Raw genomic sequence first — 18,098 nt, 5'->3', positions numbered from 1 at the left:
TCCTTAAAAAATCCTACAAGGAGCTAATCCTACAGAGAAATTGTGGATGCTGGAATTGTCCCAGGCCAGGCTGGAAGGGGTTTGGAGCAGCCTGGGATAGTGGAAATTGCAGAGGATGGAATGAGATGACATTTTCCAACTTCCATTCCTCTGGCTCTCCAATTCCAGTTGTATCTGAATTATGATCTGAAATGTGGTATAAAAAGAAGATGTAGAAGGTTGTTAATTGCTCTAAGTGGACAAATGGATATTTTTATTTTGATTGTGGGATGTAGGACAGATTCTGAGTTCTGGATGGCCTCATCTGAAATCATTTCCATAGGTTTTGGGATTGGGCTGGACTCTGAGTAACGTGGCAGAGCCCAAACCACTCCAGAATTCCCAGATTCTCCTTAAAAAATATCCCAAATTATCCCAGTGCTGCCTTATGGAAACCCTACAGAGGTGATCCTTATCCAGATAGGAAAACAAAATACAGGAACCCCCAATCCCAGTGTTCTGAGCCAGGGATTTGACCTGAAATCCTTTGTTCCCTCAGCATCCAGCGGGAATGGCCTGAGCACCTGCAGCACCAGGACCTGTCCCCATCCCCAGAGCTGTGGGACAAGCACAGCCCATCCCCAGCATCCCCAACATCCCCAACATCCCCATCCCCAACATCCCCAGCATCCCCAGCATCCCCAACATCCCCAAAATCCCCAAAATCCCCATCCTCAACATCCCAAACATCCCAAACATCCCCATCCTCAACATCCTCAACATCCCCAAAATCCCCAAAAGCCCCAAAATTCCCGTCCTCAACATCCCCAACATCCCCCAAATCCCCAACGTCCTCAAAATCCTCAATGTCCCCAACACCCCCAACATCCCCAACATCTCCAAAATCCCCCAAATCCCCATCCCCAACATCCCCAACATCCCCAACATCCCCAAAGTCCTCAAAATCCCCAACATTCCCAACATTCCCAAAGTCCTCAAAATCCCCAACATTCCCAACATTCCCAACATCCCCAACATCTCCAACATCCCCAATGTCCCCAACATCCCCAAAATCCCAAAAGTCCTCAAAATCCACATCCCCAATATCCTCAACATCCTCAAAATCCCCAGGATCCCCAATATCCCCAATATCCCCCAAATCCCCACCATCCCCAACGTCCCCGATGTCCCCGATGTCCCCAGCGTCGCCAGCCTCAGGCAAGATGAGCAGCTCCAGCAGCATGAACACCTTCTCTGACAGCAGCACCTCTGTGAGTCCACCTGGAATTCCTCCTTTGTCCTTTCTGGGATTTGGGATAAGTGAAAGCTCAGCTGTGGGTTCACTGGGTTGATAAAAAGGGTTAAAAAGGGATTTTTTAGGTGTCTCAAATGATCTCCAGGCAGAGATTCCTCTTGTAGGCAGATCAGGGTGGGATTGTGGATATCAGAGCAGATTTTGGAGGTGTTCTTGCTGGAAAAAAGGTGCTTCCAAGTCGTTCTGGTTTTAGGATATTTTGTTCCCCAAAAAAGATCAAATTGTGGTGCTTTTCATGCAAAGAAATGTGATTTCGTGGTTGATTTGTTTCTTGTGGTTTCTTGGTTGATTTTTGGGTTTGTTTTCTTTTGTTGGTTGATTTTTATATTTGCTAAAAGAGACTTTGAGAAGTCGATTTAGGGGATCAAAATTAAATTTGATTTTGGAATGAATATTAATGAATATTCCACTTTGACCAGTGGCTGAAAGCTGCATTTCTCATTTGAAGGTGACCCCAAATAAACCCCAAATTCAGATCCCATTTTTTGGAATGCAAACAGCTCTGTGGCCGTGTCTGAACTGGGATTCTTAGGTCAATAAATAAATAAATACAGACTCCGGAAATGTTGCCTTCAGCTTTGTGACAGAAGATGAGATTTGAGGGAATTACAGACTGGAGAGTATGGAATAATTCAGGAATTCCAGGAGCAGGAATTGCCGTGGTGAGGGAACAGGGCTGGATCCTCACTGTCTGTGGCTGTTACCATTCCCAGGACAGCATTTGGTGACTTCTGAATCCCCACAAAAAATCTGGGAATCGTTGTTTGTGGTGTACTTCAAGCTGAATGCTTTTAATTCCGCCTTGAGTTGCAAAGTTGGAGCGATTTTCATCTCATCAAGCCCAAGGCACTAATCAAACAGATTTTTCCATGCTGAAAACCCTAATCTTGGAATTTTGGGGATAATATGATTCTGGTTTCCAGCCTTGATCCAAGTGTTGATCCAGGCCCAAAGTGAAGCTGTTTCCAGCAGGTTTATTTTAGGACACAGAGATGACAGAATTTAATAAAATCTCCCTGAGGGCTCTGCTTTATTTTTAGTTGGGAGCTGAAGAGCAGGAGGATAAAGTGGGCTGGAATATTGGGTTAGGCACTGATGTTCCGTGGATTACAGAGGTTTGGTTCCTTTAATTAGAGCAATAAATGAGGATATAAATCGGTTCCTTTAATTAGAGCAATAAATGAGGATATAAATGTTTATCTGCTTCCACCAGAGGTCCCTCGTACCCTGCGCAGGGACGCTCCCGGGGGCTGCAGGGCTTCTCCGGCACTGAGCTCGTCTGGAAAATGATATTTTTGGGGGATATTTGGAGCTCAGTAAGGACCTCTGGGAACTCTGTGTTTGTGGGGAGAAAGTGATGGCTCCATCCCCGAGCCATGGGAGACAACTGGAATGTCAGAGCTTGAGGGATGAGATGGGAAACGGAGATTTCTTGTTTGGCTGCTGCTTCGTAGCAAAGAAAGGTTTGTGTGTGTGTGTGTGTGTAGTACAAAGAGGTTTTTTTAATGTTGGGGAAGATCTGGTATTGATCACTGGTCAGATTGTGGGATGAGGAGCACACAGGCTGCAGTTGTGTTGTCTTCACTTGCTTTTGTTTTCCTTTCGTGTGATAATTTTTGCTAAAAAGGAATTAGAAGACAGATGAATAACAGATTTGAAATAACGTTCTTCCTCGTAAATGTTTTAATTTTTGTTACTGTGTAGGAAAGTGCCAAAACTTCCCGTACTAGATGGGTTTCTGCTTTTTTCCTCCAAAATCACTGAATAGTTTGGGTTGGAAGGGACCTTCCAGCTCATCCCATCCCACCCCTGCCATGGCAGGGACAGCTCCCACTGTCCCAGCCCCAGTGCCCAGCCTGGCCTTGGGCACTGCCAGGGATCCGGGGACAGCCACAGCTGCTCTGGGCACCCTGTGCCAGCCAGGAATTCCTTCCCAACATCCCACCGAAATTTCCACTCCTTCAGCTTGAAGCCATTCCCTTGTTCTGTCACTCCAGTTCCCAGTGCAGTCTGTCTTCATCTTCCTCGTGTTCAGATTCAGGTGTGTTCAGGTGTGGAAGGAGCTCTGAGCTCTGCACACAACTCCCTCTTCTCCAGGCTGAAAAAATCCAACTTTCCCAGCCTGTCTCCATAGGGGAACATCTCCAGACCCTTTATCAACTTCGTGGCCTGTTCTAGATTTGCTCCAACAGCTCCACATCCTTCTCACAGTGGGGACAGCAGATCTGGGTGCAGCATTCCAGGCGGGATTTCAGGAATTATTCCATGTCCAGGAGGATGTGTTAGCTCAGCTCTCACCCCGGGATCCCCGGGGATTTCAGGAATTATTCCATGATTCCATCCAGGAGGATGTGTTAGCTCAGCTCTCACCCCCGGATCCCCGGGGATTTCAGGAATTATTCCATGTCCAGGAGGATGTGTTAGCTCAGCTCTCACCCCGGGATCCCCGGGGATCTCAGGAATCATTCCATTATTCCATCCAGGAGGAAGTGTTATCCTGTAAGAGCCGAGGGATGCGGGGTTTCGGGTGGCTCTCTCAAATGTTGTTTTTTGTATTCAGACCGTGCAGAAATTCACGGGCTGTGGATAATAACAGCCCAGCCCACGCCGCCTTTAAAGCCTCAGCTGTGGGCTCGCCTGAAACCGGCTTTGCTTCCGGTTATAATGCATTATTTACTTTTTATTGCAGAGCATCTTAAAATACAATAACCAATCAATACTTTTACTATTGCTCACAGCCTATCATAACTACTAACATTATTATATTTACGTTACTATTTTTGAATTACAAAAAGTTAGTGTGTTTCAGTTTAAGCTGGAAGTTGTTTTTTAGTTTTTTTGGAGTGGAAAATATTGATATCTTTTTTTTTTTACTCGCAACACAGCATTTTTGTTGGCCGGTGAAAATCTTTTTAAAAGATTAAAACATTTTTTTTTTTGTTTGAAGTAAATTTACCTTTTCCTTTAAGTCATAAAAACCTCTTTTTAACTTATTTTTACCTTTTACTTTAAGTCATAAAAACTCTTTTAAACTCATTTTTGCCTTTTGGCTTTTTAATTATTTAGTAAGACTAACTCAAGAATTATTTTTTTTTAATATTAAAACTGACTATTATTTTTATTTCTTCTTTAATTTTTACATTAATTTTTCGGGGGTTTTTTTGGTTTTTTTGCTACACATACATATTTATAAAAGCTCCCTGTTTAATGCTTATCCTTTCCAACCTGAGCACCTCGGACAGCGCCACGGCCGGGATTTTAACGCTGCTCTCACCCCAACCCTGCCCTCCCATCCCGGCAAAGCACCTCTGTACCGCTCCCAAAAACCATCGGGGTGCTCATGACAGCGGCACCAACCGATTCTGTCAAATTCCTTTTTTTTTTTTTTTTTTTTTTTTTTTTGCTTGAGCTAAGCGCTCCAGTAGGCAACTTTCTGCCAATAAATTACTTTTCTTAAAGAGGTGTAACCACACAAAACTCGCTTTTCCGAACTGGAATTGTTATTTCCTCACCTTTTCCCCGTGGGTTGATGCCACAGAAATATCCAGTGGGGAAAAGAGCCAGGACTGAACTCTCTGCCCCAAACCTCAATTTCTTTGTCCTTCCTGCCCCGTGTGGTACCTTCAATTTGGGACTTTTCTCAGGGATTTATTAAGGTTTGGTTCTAAAACGGAACAAAATCCCTCTGCAGCTTTTGTGTGTTCCCAGGTCTCCCAGGAAAATCCCGCTGGTGTCTGGGACATTCCCAGGTGTGTTTTGCACCTCCAGGAGCGATGGGAAGTTGAGGGTGAGGGAAAATCAATGTATGAGAGGCAGTGAAATCCTAACAAGCAGTGGGGTGTTAATATGGGGAACATCCCCTCATCCCTGCGAGCCTGAATTCCCAAATCCACGAGCAGCAGAGACTGGAACCATCCGATAAATATTTACAATGTGATTTTATATAATGTAAAAATGCAAATCCTTGCTCTTGAGCAGCGTGGATGGAAACATAATTAAAGATGAGAGAGACAAATCCAACGGAGATGAAAAAGCCTTAATTAGAAATCAAATATTTGATGGGTTGGGGAGAATCATTAACGCTGATGAGGCTGTCAGATAACGCCTGGAATGAAGGGAACATGGAAAAAAAAATTGTTTTCAATCCCTCCCATTGGCTTTGGATAATCTCAGTTCTAAATGTGAGCAGGGAGCTCACAGTGCTGTGGCCTAACACGGAATTTGATTTTTAAATGTGTTTTTAATGGAGAAATAGTTGTTGAGTTTGTGTTTATTTGTGCACATCATCATCCCCAATGATGATCCAAGTTTCACTCCTTTACAAATATCATCCCATGGGATTTGAACTGCTGGGATACAAAAGGAGCCTCTTGCTCCTCCTTTCTGCTGCTGGGAGCAGAGCACCAATCATTTCTTCTTTTTTAACGTTGTGTGTATTGAAGGTTGGCTGTTGATGTGATTATTGATGACAATTTGAGTCCTCGTGGTGTAACAGCAGCAAAATCAATCCAGAAATGATGAATGATAAAAGCACATTGCTGATGATGGTTCTCTGGGAATGTTTGGCTGCTTGAGACACTTTTTTTGCAGTTTTTTGGCTTCTGGGTTTAGCTCTGTGGAGGTTCTGGATGAGATGGCTCTGATGGGTATCCATGAGAGGCCTCAAAAATTGTTTTATTGATGTTCCACTTCAGGAAATTGGGCTGGATCCTTTATAAATCCTTTCTAAGCTAATTCTATCTATAGCATCTCCTTTATTCCCACAGCAGGGGAATTCCCACTGGAATTTCCATCCAAATCCAGGCCCCAAAATGAAAATAATATTTATGAAGACTTTAATGCTTAATTAAGCAGGGGAGTGCAGAACAGAGATTTTTGCACCATCACAGAAAGTTCTGGGGGGATTCTCTCCAGCCCTGTGACAACACACCAAAAAATCCAGAATTTCCTTTGAGGAATTTCCAGAGGGCAGGGTTAGATGGGATTTTGGGAAAGAATTGGAATGGATTTGGAATGGAAAGACTGGGAATGGTGACATCTCCAACATGGAATTATTGGAGACTGGGAGATTTCCAACCACAGGTTTCCCACAAGGAATTATCTTCACTGGCTGGAATGAATTCAATTCTCATGGGGACCAAAAAAGAGAGGAAAATGTAAGAAATGTAAAGTAATGGACAATAAAGTAATGATTAGAGTAGGAGGAATTAGATGTATAAAATATATTTGATAGAAACTTACTGGGATGGAGGGAAAATCCAATGGAAATTGTCCCATTAAATTATTTTATTGGCTCTGTCACCACTGAAACGTGGCAGTAGCACTTTAATGGGGTCTATTACAGAACAGTGGATCTTCCCAAATATATCCAGATTATCTCCTCCCAAAGGGCACAGCACTGATTTCTGCTCTTAAAATGAATTTTCTGAGTAAATACACCAGAAAAGTACATTTTTGTGGGAATAAATACGATTTGAGCTATTTCACTGCTTGGAATTTAAGCAAACAATAATAATTATTCTGGGTTTTGGGAGATTCTGACTCTGCTTCAATAACTCCATTTTTGGAGGCAATTTTCCACCTGTGAAATGACTTCTTAGGGTCAGTTCAAGGTCATAAATGACATTTTAGGGAAGCATTTAGGGAAAAATCCATCTTTTCTTTGGGAATTTCTTCAAGAGAGTGAAAATTTCACAATGGGGGTAAAAAAAAGCCATTTTAATTTTAACAAAGGACCCAAAGTGAGCAGCAGGGAGGTGCCCTGGTGGTGGTGGTGGTTCAGGTCCCACCTGCTCTGCCCATCCTGGAGCTGAGCCCAACCATGGGTGATGCTTTTAGGAGGAAAGTTGGGCAGATTTGTTCCTCAACATCCCTAAATCCAGTTTTCATGGACATTCCAATACTGGAGTTATCCAGGTCTTCAACAAAATCTGATTAAATCCAGTTTTCATGGATATTCCCACACTGGAGTTATCCAAGTCCTCATCAAAATCTGATTAAATCCTCTGTTAATGGAGATTCTCATGCTGGGGATCTTCAGATTTTCTCCCAGCCCCATCTCTCATACCAATATTTTTTGGCAAAGCCATCCTTTAGCAAAGGTTTTTAAGAGCTCTAAGTCCAGCAGTGAACTTTGGGGTTTATTCTGGATTATTCATTACAAGATTTGATTGATTGCATCACTTGGTTCTCTCTATTTTAAACTTTTTAACTTTTTTAACTTTTTAACTTTAACTCTGCTGCTCTTTGTCCCTTTCTTTTAAAGCATCAGCCTTTATGAACCCCCAAATTCCCCCGTGTCCTACCCCTGTAACTGTGAATTTTGGAGGGGTTTCCCATTCCCCAGGCTCTTCTCTCCAATAAAATTTTGTTTAGCAGTGCCAGGATCACCTCACACCCCACTTGTGTCGCTTGGACTGTGCTTTAAACTTCGCTTCACTGGGGACTTCTGAAATTCTGACCTGATTTTGCCCTTCTTTGCCAACACTAAATTCAATTTTTTTTTTTTCCTCCCGTTGGCCAGGGCAGGAAAATGCTGGGAGCTGAACAATTCCCACCTGGGATTCCCAGAGCCAGAGGTGAACTGTGGAATATTCCTGTGCTTCATTAGATCAGACATTTCCCTGCTGTTCTAGCACATTCCATGTGGGCACCACTCCTTCGTTATTTACAAATTTAGGAGCTCTTGTTTTCCCAACTAAACCCTCGTTTCCAGTTCCTAATTAAGGCATTGTTTTAATTGCATTAATTCCTCTCATTCCCAGCCTGAATGTGGAAAAGCTGCTCTAATCAGTGGCCACACTTTGGCTTTCCCAAGGTATTTAAAATTCCATGGCTGTCCCAATAAATAAAACCCAGCTCAGTGGATTATTTCTCGTGGACAGACAGTCCTGGGCATTTTATGGACAGAGTGTATAAAATGATAACAACAACTTGGCATCCTCTATCAGCTGCTTAAATCAGCTGCTCCAGACAGGAATTCAATACAGGAGAAGCTGCTCCAAATGGATTTTTCTGGTACAAGGCACAACAAGGAATTTCAGGGGTATTCTTGATCCATTGGCACCGAGATGGCTTTAAAGATATTTATGGGCCTTCAATAAAGATGCTTTCAAACCGTCTTCAGAATAATAAAATTGCTTTGGTGCTCTGAGGAGCTCGGAAGAAAATCAAATTATTGTTAGATTTGATTATGTCGGTGTCCAGAAATCCCAGATATTGGATAAAATCCGCTGAGAAGCAAAAGGAGAATCTCGTTCAGGGAGGGAAAGGAAGAGAAGGTTTTACATGCAGGAATTGAATATTCCCCTGTAATTTTATTTTTATGTAAATTATGTAAATTAGATGAAGATGTCATAATATTTCCCATGCTGAATTCATGCTATTTATGAACACTGCAGTGCTGTTTCCCCCTCTCCTGTAAAAACCTGCTGTGCTTCCCAGAAAGCTGGGGATTTATCTCGTCCCCTGTGTTTAATTTTACAAAATTAGGATGCAAACTTCAATATGAAATCTTGAAGCCAAATTTCAGGAAGAGATTTCCTACCTCGAATGAAATGGGAATATGGAAGTGCCACGGAGAATTCAGGATTTTTAGTGCAGAGCTGTTGTTTTTTTGGGAAATGTAGAGAAATTAAAGCAGGCTGCCCAGGCATGTGGTGGATTCATGGATTCACCAGCCCTGGAAATGCTCCAAAAATGTGTGGCTGAGGAGATTATTTATTGGGGAGCGTGGGTTGATGGCTGGGTTTGGTCTTGGGGGTCTTTTCCCACCTGAAGGACTCTGTGATCCCATGAAATGATGGCCTTGGTGTCTCTCCCAAGACTGGGAATGCTCCTGTGGCTTCCTGCCCACTTGAGGCCCATTTTGATGTTTCTCTTCCTGACTGTCAAATATTTCCAGATTTTCTTCCAAAAATTCTTTTAAAATTTGCTTTGTGGGGTGGAGTTCCATGGCTGGACTTTTGTCTGTCCCTTCCCATTTCTGGGGGAAAAAAAAAATAAAAAAAAAAATCCCCAAACCTTTGAGTGAGCCCCAAATCTCCTGTAGGACAACACCGAGACTCAGAGGGGCTGGAATTTGCACGAACCAATCCCAGCCTGGCTTTTCCACATCCCAATTCCTTTAATCCTAATTAACACTTCTTCATTAAGTCCATCTGCAGTAATTCCTTCATTCCCTTCTAATGGAACAGATCCTTTGCAGCTTATCCCAAAAAAAAAAAAAAAAAGGGGGGAACTGGAGCCCTTTGTGACCTTTCCCTGAGGATTCTTGTTCCCTCTTGGAGAAATCCTTGGGAGGGCCCTGATTCCCTGCAATCACATCATCAGAAATCCCCAAACCCTCAACGCTGTAAAAATATCCCAGAGTTCCTTAAATCATTTTCCAGGAGGAGTTTAATGATCCAGAAAATTAAGAATATTCACTTTTTTTTTTTTTTCCCCAGCGAGGAGATATTTTAATTCCAAACGTTCCCACTTAATTTCCCCTCAGAGCATAAACTCAGACCTTCCACGGCAATGTCCTTTCAGCTCTCCTTGTTTTGGGGGATTTATCTTTTTCCATGCTTTTATTTTAAACCCCTCTCTTCGAGACACGAACAAAAAAAAAAAAAAAAAAAAAGAATTATTTCATTTATTAAAGGCTGTGCCCACCATGAGATAATCATGGCAAAGAAATGAGAGGCTGTCACCGACTCCTCTCTCCATGAAAAAGGAATTGCAGAGCTCCTGGCTGTCAATGGATGCATTTTCCAGCAGCACTGAGGGGCTTTATTTGGAATTTTACAGCCCCACTGTCCTTTGTTTCCCAGCCTTTGCCTGCTAAAAGGAACTTTGTCTGCTGAAGGGCTGATGGTGGAAAAGCTCCTAAAAATTCATGGAATTTCTTTTGGGATGCATGAGCTTCAGTAAATGTTTTATCACAGCAATAGGAGCATAAAGAGAGGGGAAGTTGGAGGGTCTTGCTCAGAGTGTGACAGAACAAATCAGGTTGGGGCAGGTTTAATTCTGGTAAATCTGGCTTTAGTCCCAAACTGAGCCACTTCCAAGACAGATTTTTTTAAAAATGTGCAAGTATAAACTCTAATTAAATCAAGTTTTTTTTAAAAAAAGTTGAATTAAAAGTCATTTTTAGCATAACCTGATGTTGGGGTTTTCCTACCAAATTAGGGCTGAACAGGAACTTGAGTATGAGATTGGTTTATGGTGTTTTTAATGTTCCTTTTAATGATTTATTTGAGTGTCTTCAGTCATGGAGAGCCAATCCTTGGGAGGGAGCTGTGTTTGTAACCCCAGCAGGGCTGGATGTTCTGGATGGATCCGTGTCACAAATTGAGATGTGTAAAAGTGAACTCCCAAGGTGTTGGATTTTTGTTCCTCCTGTGTTTTCCTAGAATTCCAGGGTGATTTGGGTGGGAAGGGACCTTAAATCCCATATCCCAAAATATTGTTTATTTCCTTGCTGGAGATAAATTTAATTCCTGTGCAATTTCACTTAAAATGACCTGAGCTTTTGGGAATTCACCTTGATGTAAATGGGAAATGTGGCTGTATCCTAATATAAATATTTCCATTTATGAAATGACTTAAAATTTCATGATCCAGGTGTTTTCCTGTTCCATAAAACCTGAGTGGGGACGTGCAAAACACAAATATCCAGTCTCCATCTGCATCCCAGCTCCTGTGGGATCAGCCCCAAAATGAGTCTCTCCCTGCCTCAATAATTGGGGGATTTATCAGAGCAGCCTGACTTTCCTCAGGGATGATAATTAAACTTCCTCCCCCTTCAGCACCTCAATTAAACCGTTAAAATTCTTGGTCATTAGGATGGAGAATCCAGGATTGGAAATTGTTGTTTATCAAATATTTCCTGTGCACCTCAAAACAAACAAAAAAAAAAAAAAAAAAACAAAACAAAAAAAAACCCAAAAAAGCAAACCCCAAAAAATTAAAAAAAAAATTAAAAACACACATACAAAAAAAAAAACCAACCCAAAAAAACCCCCAAAAAACAAACAAACAAACAAAAAAACCACAAAAAAAAAGCTGATTTTTTAAATGTAGCTGTTTTGGGAGATCAGCAGATGGAGAAGGAGCAGTGAACCTCTCCTGATCACAGCTGAGAAAATGTTTCCACAGTGACACTAAAATCTTAATAACCTGTCAAGGGCGCTGCTGTGGAGAGCTTTGGGATGAAAAATTGCTCCAAGATTTCCAGCTGAACAATGCTGGGTTCATTAAACATCCATCAAAAACCAAAGTGAAACTTAATTTACCTCAAGTCTTGCTGTTGAGCAAAGCCAAGGCCAAGTTTTTAATTTTTCCAGGAGAAAATTGGACATTTCAGCCATGACTTTCTGAGAACCCAAATCTGTGAGGAGCAAAATCTCAGTGGGGAAAGATTGGGAGTGATCTCAAATAATTGTTACCTCAACACAAAAACTGGGGGAAAAAAATTAAATAAGTAAAACCAAAGCCTAATTAACCTGACAGGTTAATTAAATCCTCAGGGAAATTTGGACAATTGGATCAGGAAAATCTGACTTGGTTTTGGACAATGTGATCAGGGGAAATGGAAATCTCCTGGTGTTCAGGAGAGCCTGGACACCCAAATTGTTGAATTTTGGGTGGCCTTCAAACAATCACACAAACAGGAGCATTTCCTCCCAAAATCTGAAATCCAAGCCTTTTCCTCCCCTAGATGCTCTCCCAAAATTTGCATTTTCCCCCATCACTGCAGGTTGCTGGTGCTTTATTTTGAGGGAGCTGAGCTGGTCCCAGAAATGTTTTTATTTTTGGGGGTTTTTTTAGGTTTGTTTTAAGCAGGGCCCTGTGGAAGGAAAGGAGAATTTGAGTTTTGCTTTCCACACAATCCATCCTGTCTTTAAGGACAGACCTCAGCCAATATTTTCTCCTGCTTTAAGGCCTGTGAATTATCCAGGATTTTCTGGCAGAGCCAAGCTGACATGAGGAATGTGGGGACACCCTTGAGGGAGGTTTTGGGAGCTGTTATGCATTTAAATTGTCCCATTAGGGGGCCCTGCTCCAATAAAATCACTCTCAGGAGAGCTAGGGAGGCTTTTCCAGGAAATATTCCTGCTATTTTCCCCCTTCATGGGTTGCTGATTTTAGGAAAACAATGATTTTCTCCAAATGAGGCAGCCTGAAGTTTAACCTTTATGGGCAGATATTTCTTTGCTGTGATGTTCTTATCTCTTATCCCAGATTTATTCAATAAATGAGTTTATAACAACCTGCTCAGGCCCTGCATGGATCCAGATTCCTGAATTCCTTCTCAATTCCTCCATTCCCTGCTCCTTCCAAACCAACAGGACAAATCCTCCAGGAAATCCTTCCAGGAAATCTCTCAGGAAATCCTCCAGTAATTGTTTCAGGAAATCCTCCAGGAATTCTTTCAGGAAATGTGCTTTGGAGATGCTTTTGGCGGGATCATTTATTTTCCACACCCAATTCCTGTTTTGGGAATGGCTCCTGTGGTCCCTGAGCAATTCCAGCTCTGGTTCTCTCCCCACCACGGGGAAAATCCCGGCTGGGGTGGATTCCAAACCTTCCCTTTGCTCTAGGGTTCATCTCCATCGTTCCCATCCCACTCTGCTCCATAAAACCACACTCCAGCAAGTGAAGAGCTCTCCCAAATCCATGAATAAATCCCTAATTTTGCTGTGTCACAGCTGCCGAGTCGGAATTAATTAAATTCACGGCATTAAAGCTGACTCCGCTTTTCTGCGCTCACCTGAGCCCCTCCCAGCCCAAATTTATCCCTTTGCCAGAGCCCAAAATCCGATTGTTGTCCCAGCCTCAATTGGCATTTCCAGGAGGGATTTCTTTTGTCTCCCAGCGCTGATTTTATTGTCCTCGCTGATAATCTCTTGATTAGCCTCCCATCAGCGCTAATCACTTGTTTCCTCCTGATTAGGGAGCCTGAGAAATAAACACGGGATGGAGAATAAATGAGGAGCAGGAGTTTGGGAATATCCCGTGTTCATTCCAGAGGAAATGCCACCAGGAAAGGCACAGCCCTGTGGCTCCAGGGATAAATTAATTAATGAAGGCTGATTTCAACCACCTCGTGGATATAAAAGGAGATAAAATCCCATTTTTGGTGTCAAATAGGGATTGAAATGTTGGAATTGCAGGAGAGGGAAGGCAGGAGCTCATTCCCTGTGCTCCCCAATCCTTTCCAAACCAGAGAGAGCCTGGAGCTCTTCCTATTCCAGAATTCCATGATGGAGAATTCCAGAATTCCATTCCAGACCCGGGAACCTGGAGCAGGAGGTTGGGAATCCCCAGTGCTCATCCCTGTAGCTCCAGGAATAAATTAATGAACAAAGGCTGATTCCAGCCACTTCATGGATATAAATGGAGATAAAATCCCATTTTTGGTGTAAAATAGGGATTGAAATGATTCCTGAAATGTTGGAATTGCAGGAGAGGGATTGCTGAGCTCTCCACATTCCCTCCCATCCTTCCCTCCCTCCCTGGAACATTAGGAAAGTAAAGAAAGCTGAATAAATGAAAAACTCTGTGAATTATTTATCCCTCTGGAGTGGCTCTTCCCAGCTTTTCCAGAGCCCTTCCTCCCCCTCTGCAGTTCAGCTCTGCTTTAGGTTTATTTTAAGTTATCTGAGGTTTCCTTCCAATTTTATTTCTCCCCTGCTAATTAATAATTAATGGCCTCACTTGCTCTGGAATCTCTTTTTTCCAAGCAGGGATTCAGGGAAAGGGAATGAGGCTCATCCTGCCCCTGCTCATGCTCCAGCACTGCCCAGGTGGAAAATAAATTCAGTTTTAACTCAAAGTTGCAATTTTTTAACTTCTTGGTGTAATTTTCCCCTTCTTGGTGTATTTCTCCCCTTTCTTCTGTATTTTTTTCCGTTTTTTGTGGCATTTTTGCAGCTTTTTGGTGCATTTTCCCCATTTTTGCTGTGTTTTTCCTGTCACTGTGCTTCTAAGGTGGATCTTTCCCAGGCCTTTTTTCCTGTCTGCTCAATTTCTTCTTTTTAATTTCATTTTTGGGGCTTTCCCCTCCAATTATTTCCTTCGGTGCCACCACCCCCATGGATTTTTTGGTGTTTTTTTCCCTTTAAAATCATTTTTACCCCATTTTTTTTTCACTTTCCTCCATTCTCTCTGGGCGTTTTTCACTCCAGCTTTGCTCAGGAGGGTTTTCCCCAATCTGCCCCTGCTGGAGGTATTTTACACCAAAATATTTTCATGATCTTTCCATATTTCCAACAGCAGATGGACCTAGAATGCCAAATTCTGGGATTTATTCCCTTTTTTTCTGGGATTTAGTTTCTTTGTTTTTGTCTGAGCCAGGCATAATTTAATCCTTGAAAATGAAAAATTCTCCCTTGAACATTTCCTCACCTTTTTTGTTTTCTTTACATCTCGAAGGAATTTTTTGCCTCTTGGTTCTTCTTGGGATTAACACATCCCTGAGGAACTGCAATGCGAAAAAAAACAATGGAAAATAAATATATTTTTATTTTAATATTTTTTTCCTGGGGGAGACTTGCAGGGAGTACTTTGTGTGCACTTTTCAGCTGTGCTGATCCATGAAAAATTAAAATTTACCTAAAGGAAGGCTCGAGGAGGGCACTGAGGACGCCCCTCCTGGGATTCTCCTGCTCCAAGTGTCAGCCTGGATTTCCTGTCAGGATGCAGAACATCCCAACAGCTGCTGCTGGAACCTTCACAGCTCCTTTAAAAAAAAAAAAAAAGGATTTTTAAAAGTCAGGACAGGTTATTTAAGGGAATAATCCCTGACGGGGGTGAGATTGCCAAGCTTTGTTATAAAAAAGTGAATTATGACAAGTTGGAATTTAAAAGGCAGAAGGGAACTAAGGGTTGGAATATTGGTCTGGTTTGACTTGGAAAAAGGGGGAATTTTTCCTGCCTTTTCCCACCTCCCACAGAGTGGAAAGGGGAAGTTCATGGACAGAGTTCAAGGGTTGGTACTTGGAAATGAATCCCCATTTTTGAGCTTCCTGCAATTTCCTCACTGCTAGAAACATTCCCTTTTTTTTTTCTTGGGTGATCCCTACATTTCTATGACACCTTTCATTATCCCAGGGTGCTCCAAGCTGGCCTTGGACACTTCCAGGCATGGGGAATCCTTGGGGAAAATCCATTCCATCCTCACAGGGAGAAATTCCTTCCCAAAATCCCAGCCATCCCTCTGTCACTGTGAAGCCATTCCCCCTCCTCCTGTCCTTTCCCAAGGGATGTGTTCCCAGGAGGGAATGGGAAGAGGAAGGTGGAATCAGGAATGTGTTTGTTTGTTTGTGCTCCAATCTCATAAGGAATTAGCAGAAACCCATTAGGGAAAATCCTAATCCCAGATTGGAAAAGGGGGGGATTAAGGGACCCAAGGATTTTTCCGTGCCTGGAGTTGTAGAATATCATTAACAGTTCATTAATTAATTAATTGTGAGGGAGTTGGGGACAAACTGCTCCTGGCTAAAGGTGAGGGGGAAGATCTGAGAGAAGAGAAGCAGATTTTTATGGACAAAACAGAATCATCCGGGATTTTCCTTAATGCAACTTTAGCCTCTGCTGCTCAGGTTTCTGCTGGGCACCTCTGAGAAGAGCCTGGCTCTGTTTTCTCTGGAACTACAGAATATCCTGAGTTGGAAGAAACCCACAAGGATCATCAAAGTGCAACTCCTGATCCTGCACTGGACCCCCAGGTTAAAACTAGTTGATTATGACAGCAAAACCCCAAAATTTGGGATGTCCCCAGAGCCAGCCTGCACAATCCCAGCTCTGCCCACACAGCCTCCTTTAATGCTCTTGTGAGGAGTCAATTTACATTTTCTTGGATTTGTCTCAACCCTGGCTGTGGGGAAGGAGCTGCACACACGTCCAGGAGGCACCGAGGAGGAAAAGTCTTGTCTGTGGGGACATTGTGCCCGGCAGGGACACAGCTGGAGGACACTGAACCCTGCTGGGACACTGAACCCTGCAGGGACACTGCAATCAATGGGAAAAGGACACTGAATCCTGCTGGGACACTGAATCCTGCAGGGACACACTGCAATCACACTTTTGTCTTTTGGGGGGTTTTGAGTGTTTCGTGTTTTGCCTTGGCCCTGGCCTGTGTATTGTCCCTTTTTCGCCATGTTCTGTCCCTTTTGCCCATGTTTTGTCCTTTCTGCCCATGTTTTGTTCTTTTTTCCTGTGTTTTATCGGTTTCGCCCGTATTTTGTCCCTCTTTGCCAGTGTTTTATCATTTTTCCCGTGTTTTGTCCTTTTTACCCTTTCTTTCTCCCTTTCCCCAGTGTTTTGTCCATTTTGCCCATATTTTGTCCCTTTTTACCCATGTTTTGTCCCCCTGCCCTGCCCCTGGCCTACCTCTCTGCTCTCCCTCAAAGCTCTCCATCATGGCTCTCCCTCATGGCTCTCCCTCATGGCTCTCCCTCAAAGCTCTCCCTCATGGCTCTCCCTCACGGCTCTCCCTCATGGCTCTCCCTCATGGCTCTCCCTCACGGCTCTCCCTTATGGCTCTCCCTCATGGCTCTCCCTCATGGCTCTCCCTCATGGCTCTCCCTCACGGCTCTCCCTCATGGCTCTCCCTCATGGCTCTCCCTCACGGCTCTCCCTCACGGCTCTCCCTCATGGCTCTCCCTCATGGCTCTCCCTCATGGCTCTCCCTCATGGCTCTCCCTCAAAGCTCTCCCTCATGGCTCTCCCTCATGGCTCTCCCTCACGGCTCTCCCTCACGGCTCTCCCTCACGGCTCTCCCTCATGGCTCTCCCTCACGGCTCTCCCTCATGGCTCTCCCTCAAAGCTCTCCCTTATGGCTCTCCCTCATGGCTCTCCCTCACGGCTCTCCCTCATGGCTCTCCCTCACGGCTCTCCCTCATGGCTCTCCCTCATGGCTCTCCCTCATGGCTCTCCCTCATGGCTCTCCCTCAAAGCTCTCCCTCATGGCTCTCCCTCATGGCTCTCCCTCATGGCTCTCCCTCATGGCTCTCCCTCACGGCTCTCCCTCATGGCTCTCCCTCACGGCTCTCCCTCATGGCTCTCCCTCACGGCTCTCCCTTATGGCTCTCCCTCATGGCTCTCCCTCATGGCTCTCCCTCACGGCTCTCCCTCATGGTTCTCCATCATGGCTCTCCTTCACGGCTCTCCTTCACGGCTCTCTCATGGCCTCCCTGTGTCCCTCCTCTGTCCCTGCTCCCTGCTGGAGCCACCAGCGTCCAGCCCTGCCGATCACTGCCCATCCCATCCCATCCCATCCCATCCCATCCCATCCCATCCCATCCCATCCCATCCCATCCCATCCCATCCCATCCCATCCCATTATCCCATCCCATTATCCCATTATCCCATTATCCCATCCCATGGGTGTCCAGGCTCCAGGCCCTGCTCCCCAGTGCCCTCCCGCTGTGTCTGGTGACTCTGGAGCCACCCATGGGTGCAGCCGTGACACGGCCGAGGACACGGGGACATGGCCAGGGCTCCCTGACCGCTGCTGCTACTGCCCTCCTTCCCTCTGTCTCCTGTCTCTTCCTCCTTCCCATCTTTCTCCCCCTCTCTCTATTTCCCTGGCTGTCTTTGGTGAGTTCATTATTTTTTATTTTGGTTTTTACTGGCCTCTTCTCCCTCTGTCTCGTCTCTCCCTCCCTCCCTTCCATCTTTCTCCCCCTCACTCTTTCTTGTCATCTTTGGTGTGGTAACTCCCTTTCATTTTGCTTTTTAACGCCCTCTTTTCCTTCTGTCTCTTCTCTCCCTCCTTCTCATCTTTCTCCCCCTCACTCTGCCTTTTCTAGCCCTC

General features: G+C 44.0%; 1 protein-coding gene across 1 annotated transcript in view; it reads left to right on the top strand.

Moving 5' to 3' along the window:
- Positions 1-16,832, top strand: part of IQCJ (IQ motif containing J) — a 31,608-nt gene extending 14,776 nt beyond the window's left edge. Inside the window, exons 4-5 of the mRNA XM_088171096.1 lie at positions 539-1,250; positions 15,869-16,832. Of these exons, the coding sequence (XP_088027222.1) occupies positions 539-1,250; positions 15,869-16,117 (961 nt within the window). The 3' untranslated portion in view covers positions 16,118-16,832. The remainder of the gene's footprint in view (positions 1-538; positions 1,251-15,868) is intronic.
- The last annotated feature ends 1,266 nt before the right edge of the window (positions 16,833-18,098 follow it).

This window comes from Sturnus vulgaris, chromosome 10, assembly GCF_052056855.1.
Source record: "Sturnus vulgaris isolate bStuVul1 chromosome 10, bStuVul1.hap1, whole genome shotgun sequence".
Lineage (NCBI taxonomy): Eukaryota > Metazoa > Chordata > Aves > Passeriformes > Sturnidae > Sturnus > Sturnus vulgaris.
This window is presented reverse-complemented; position numbering and strand designations above follow the sequence as displayed.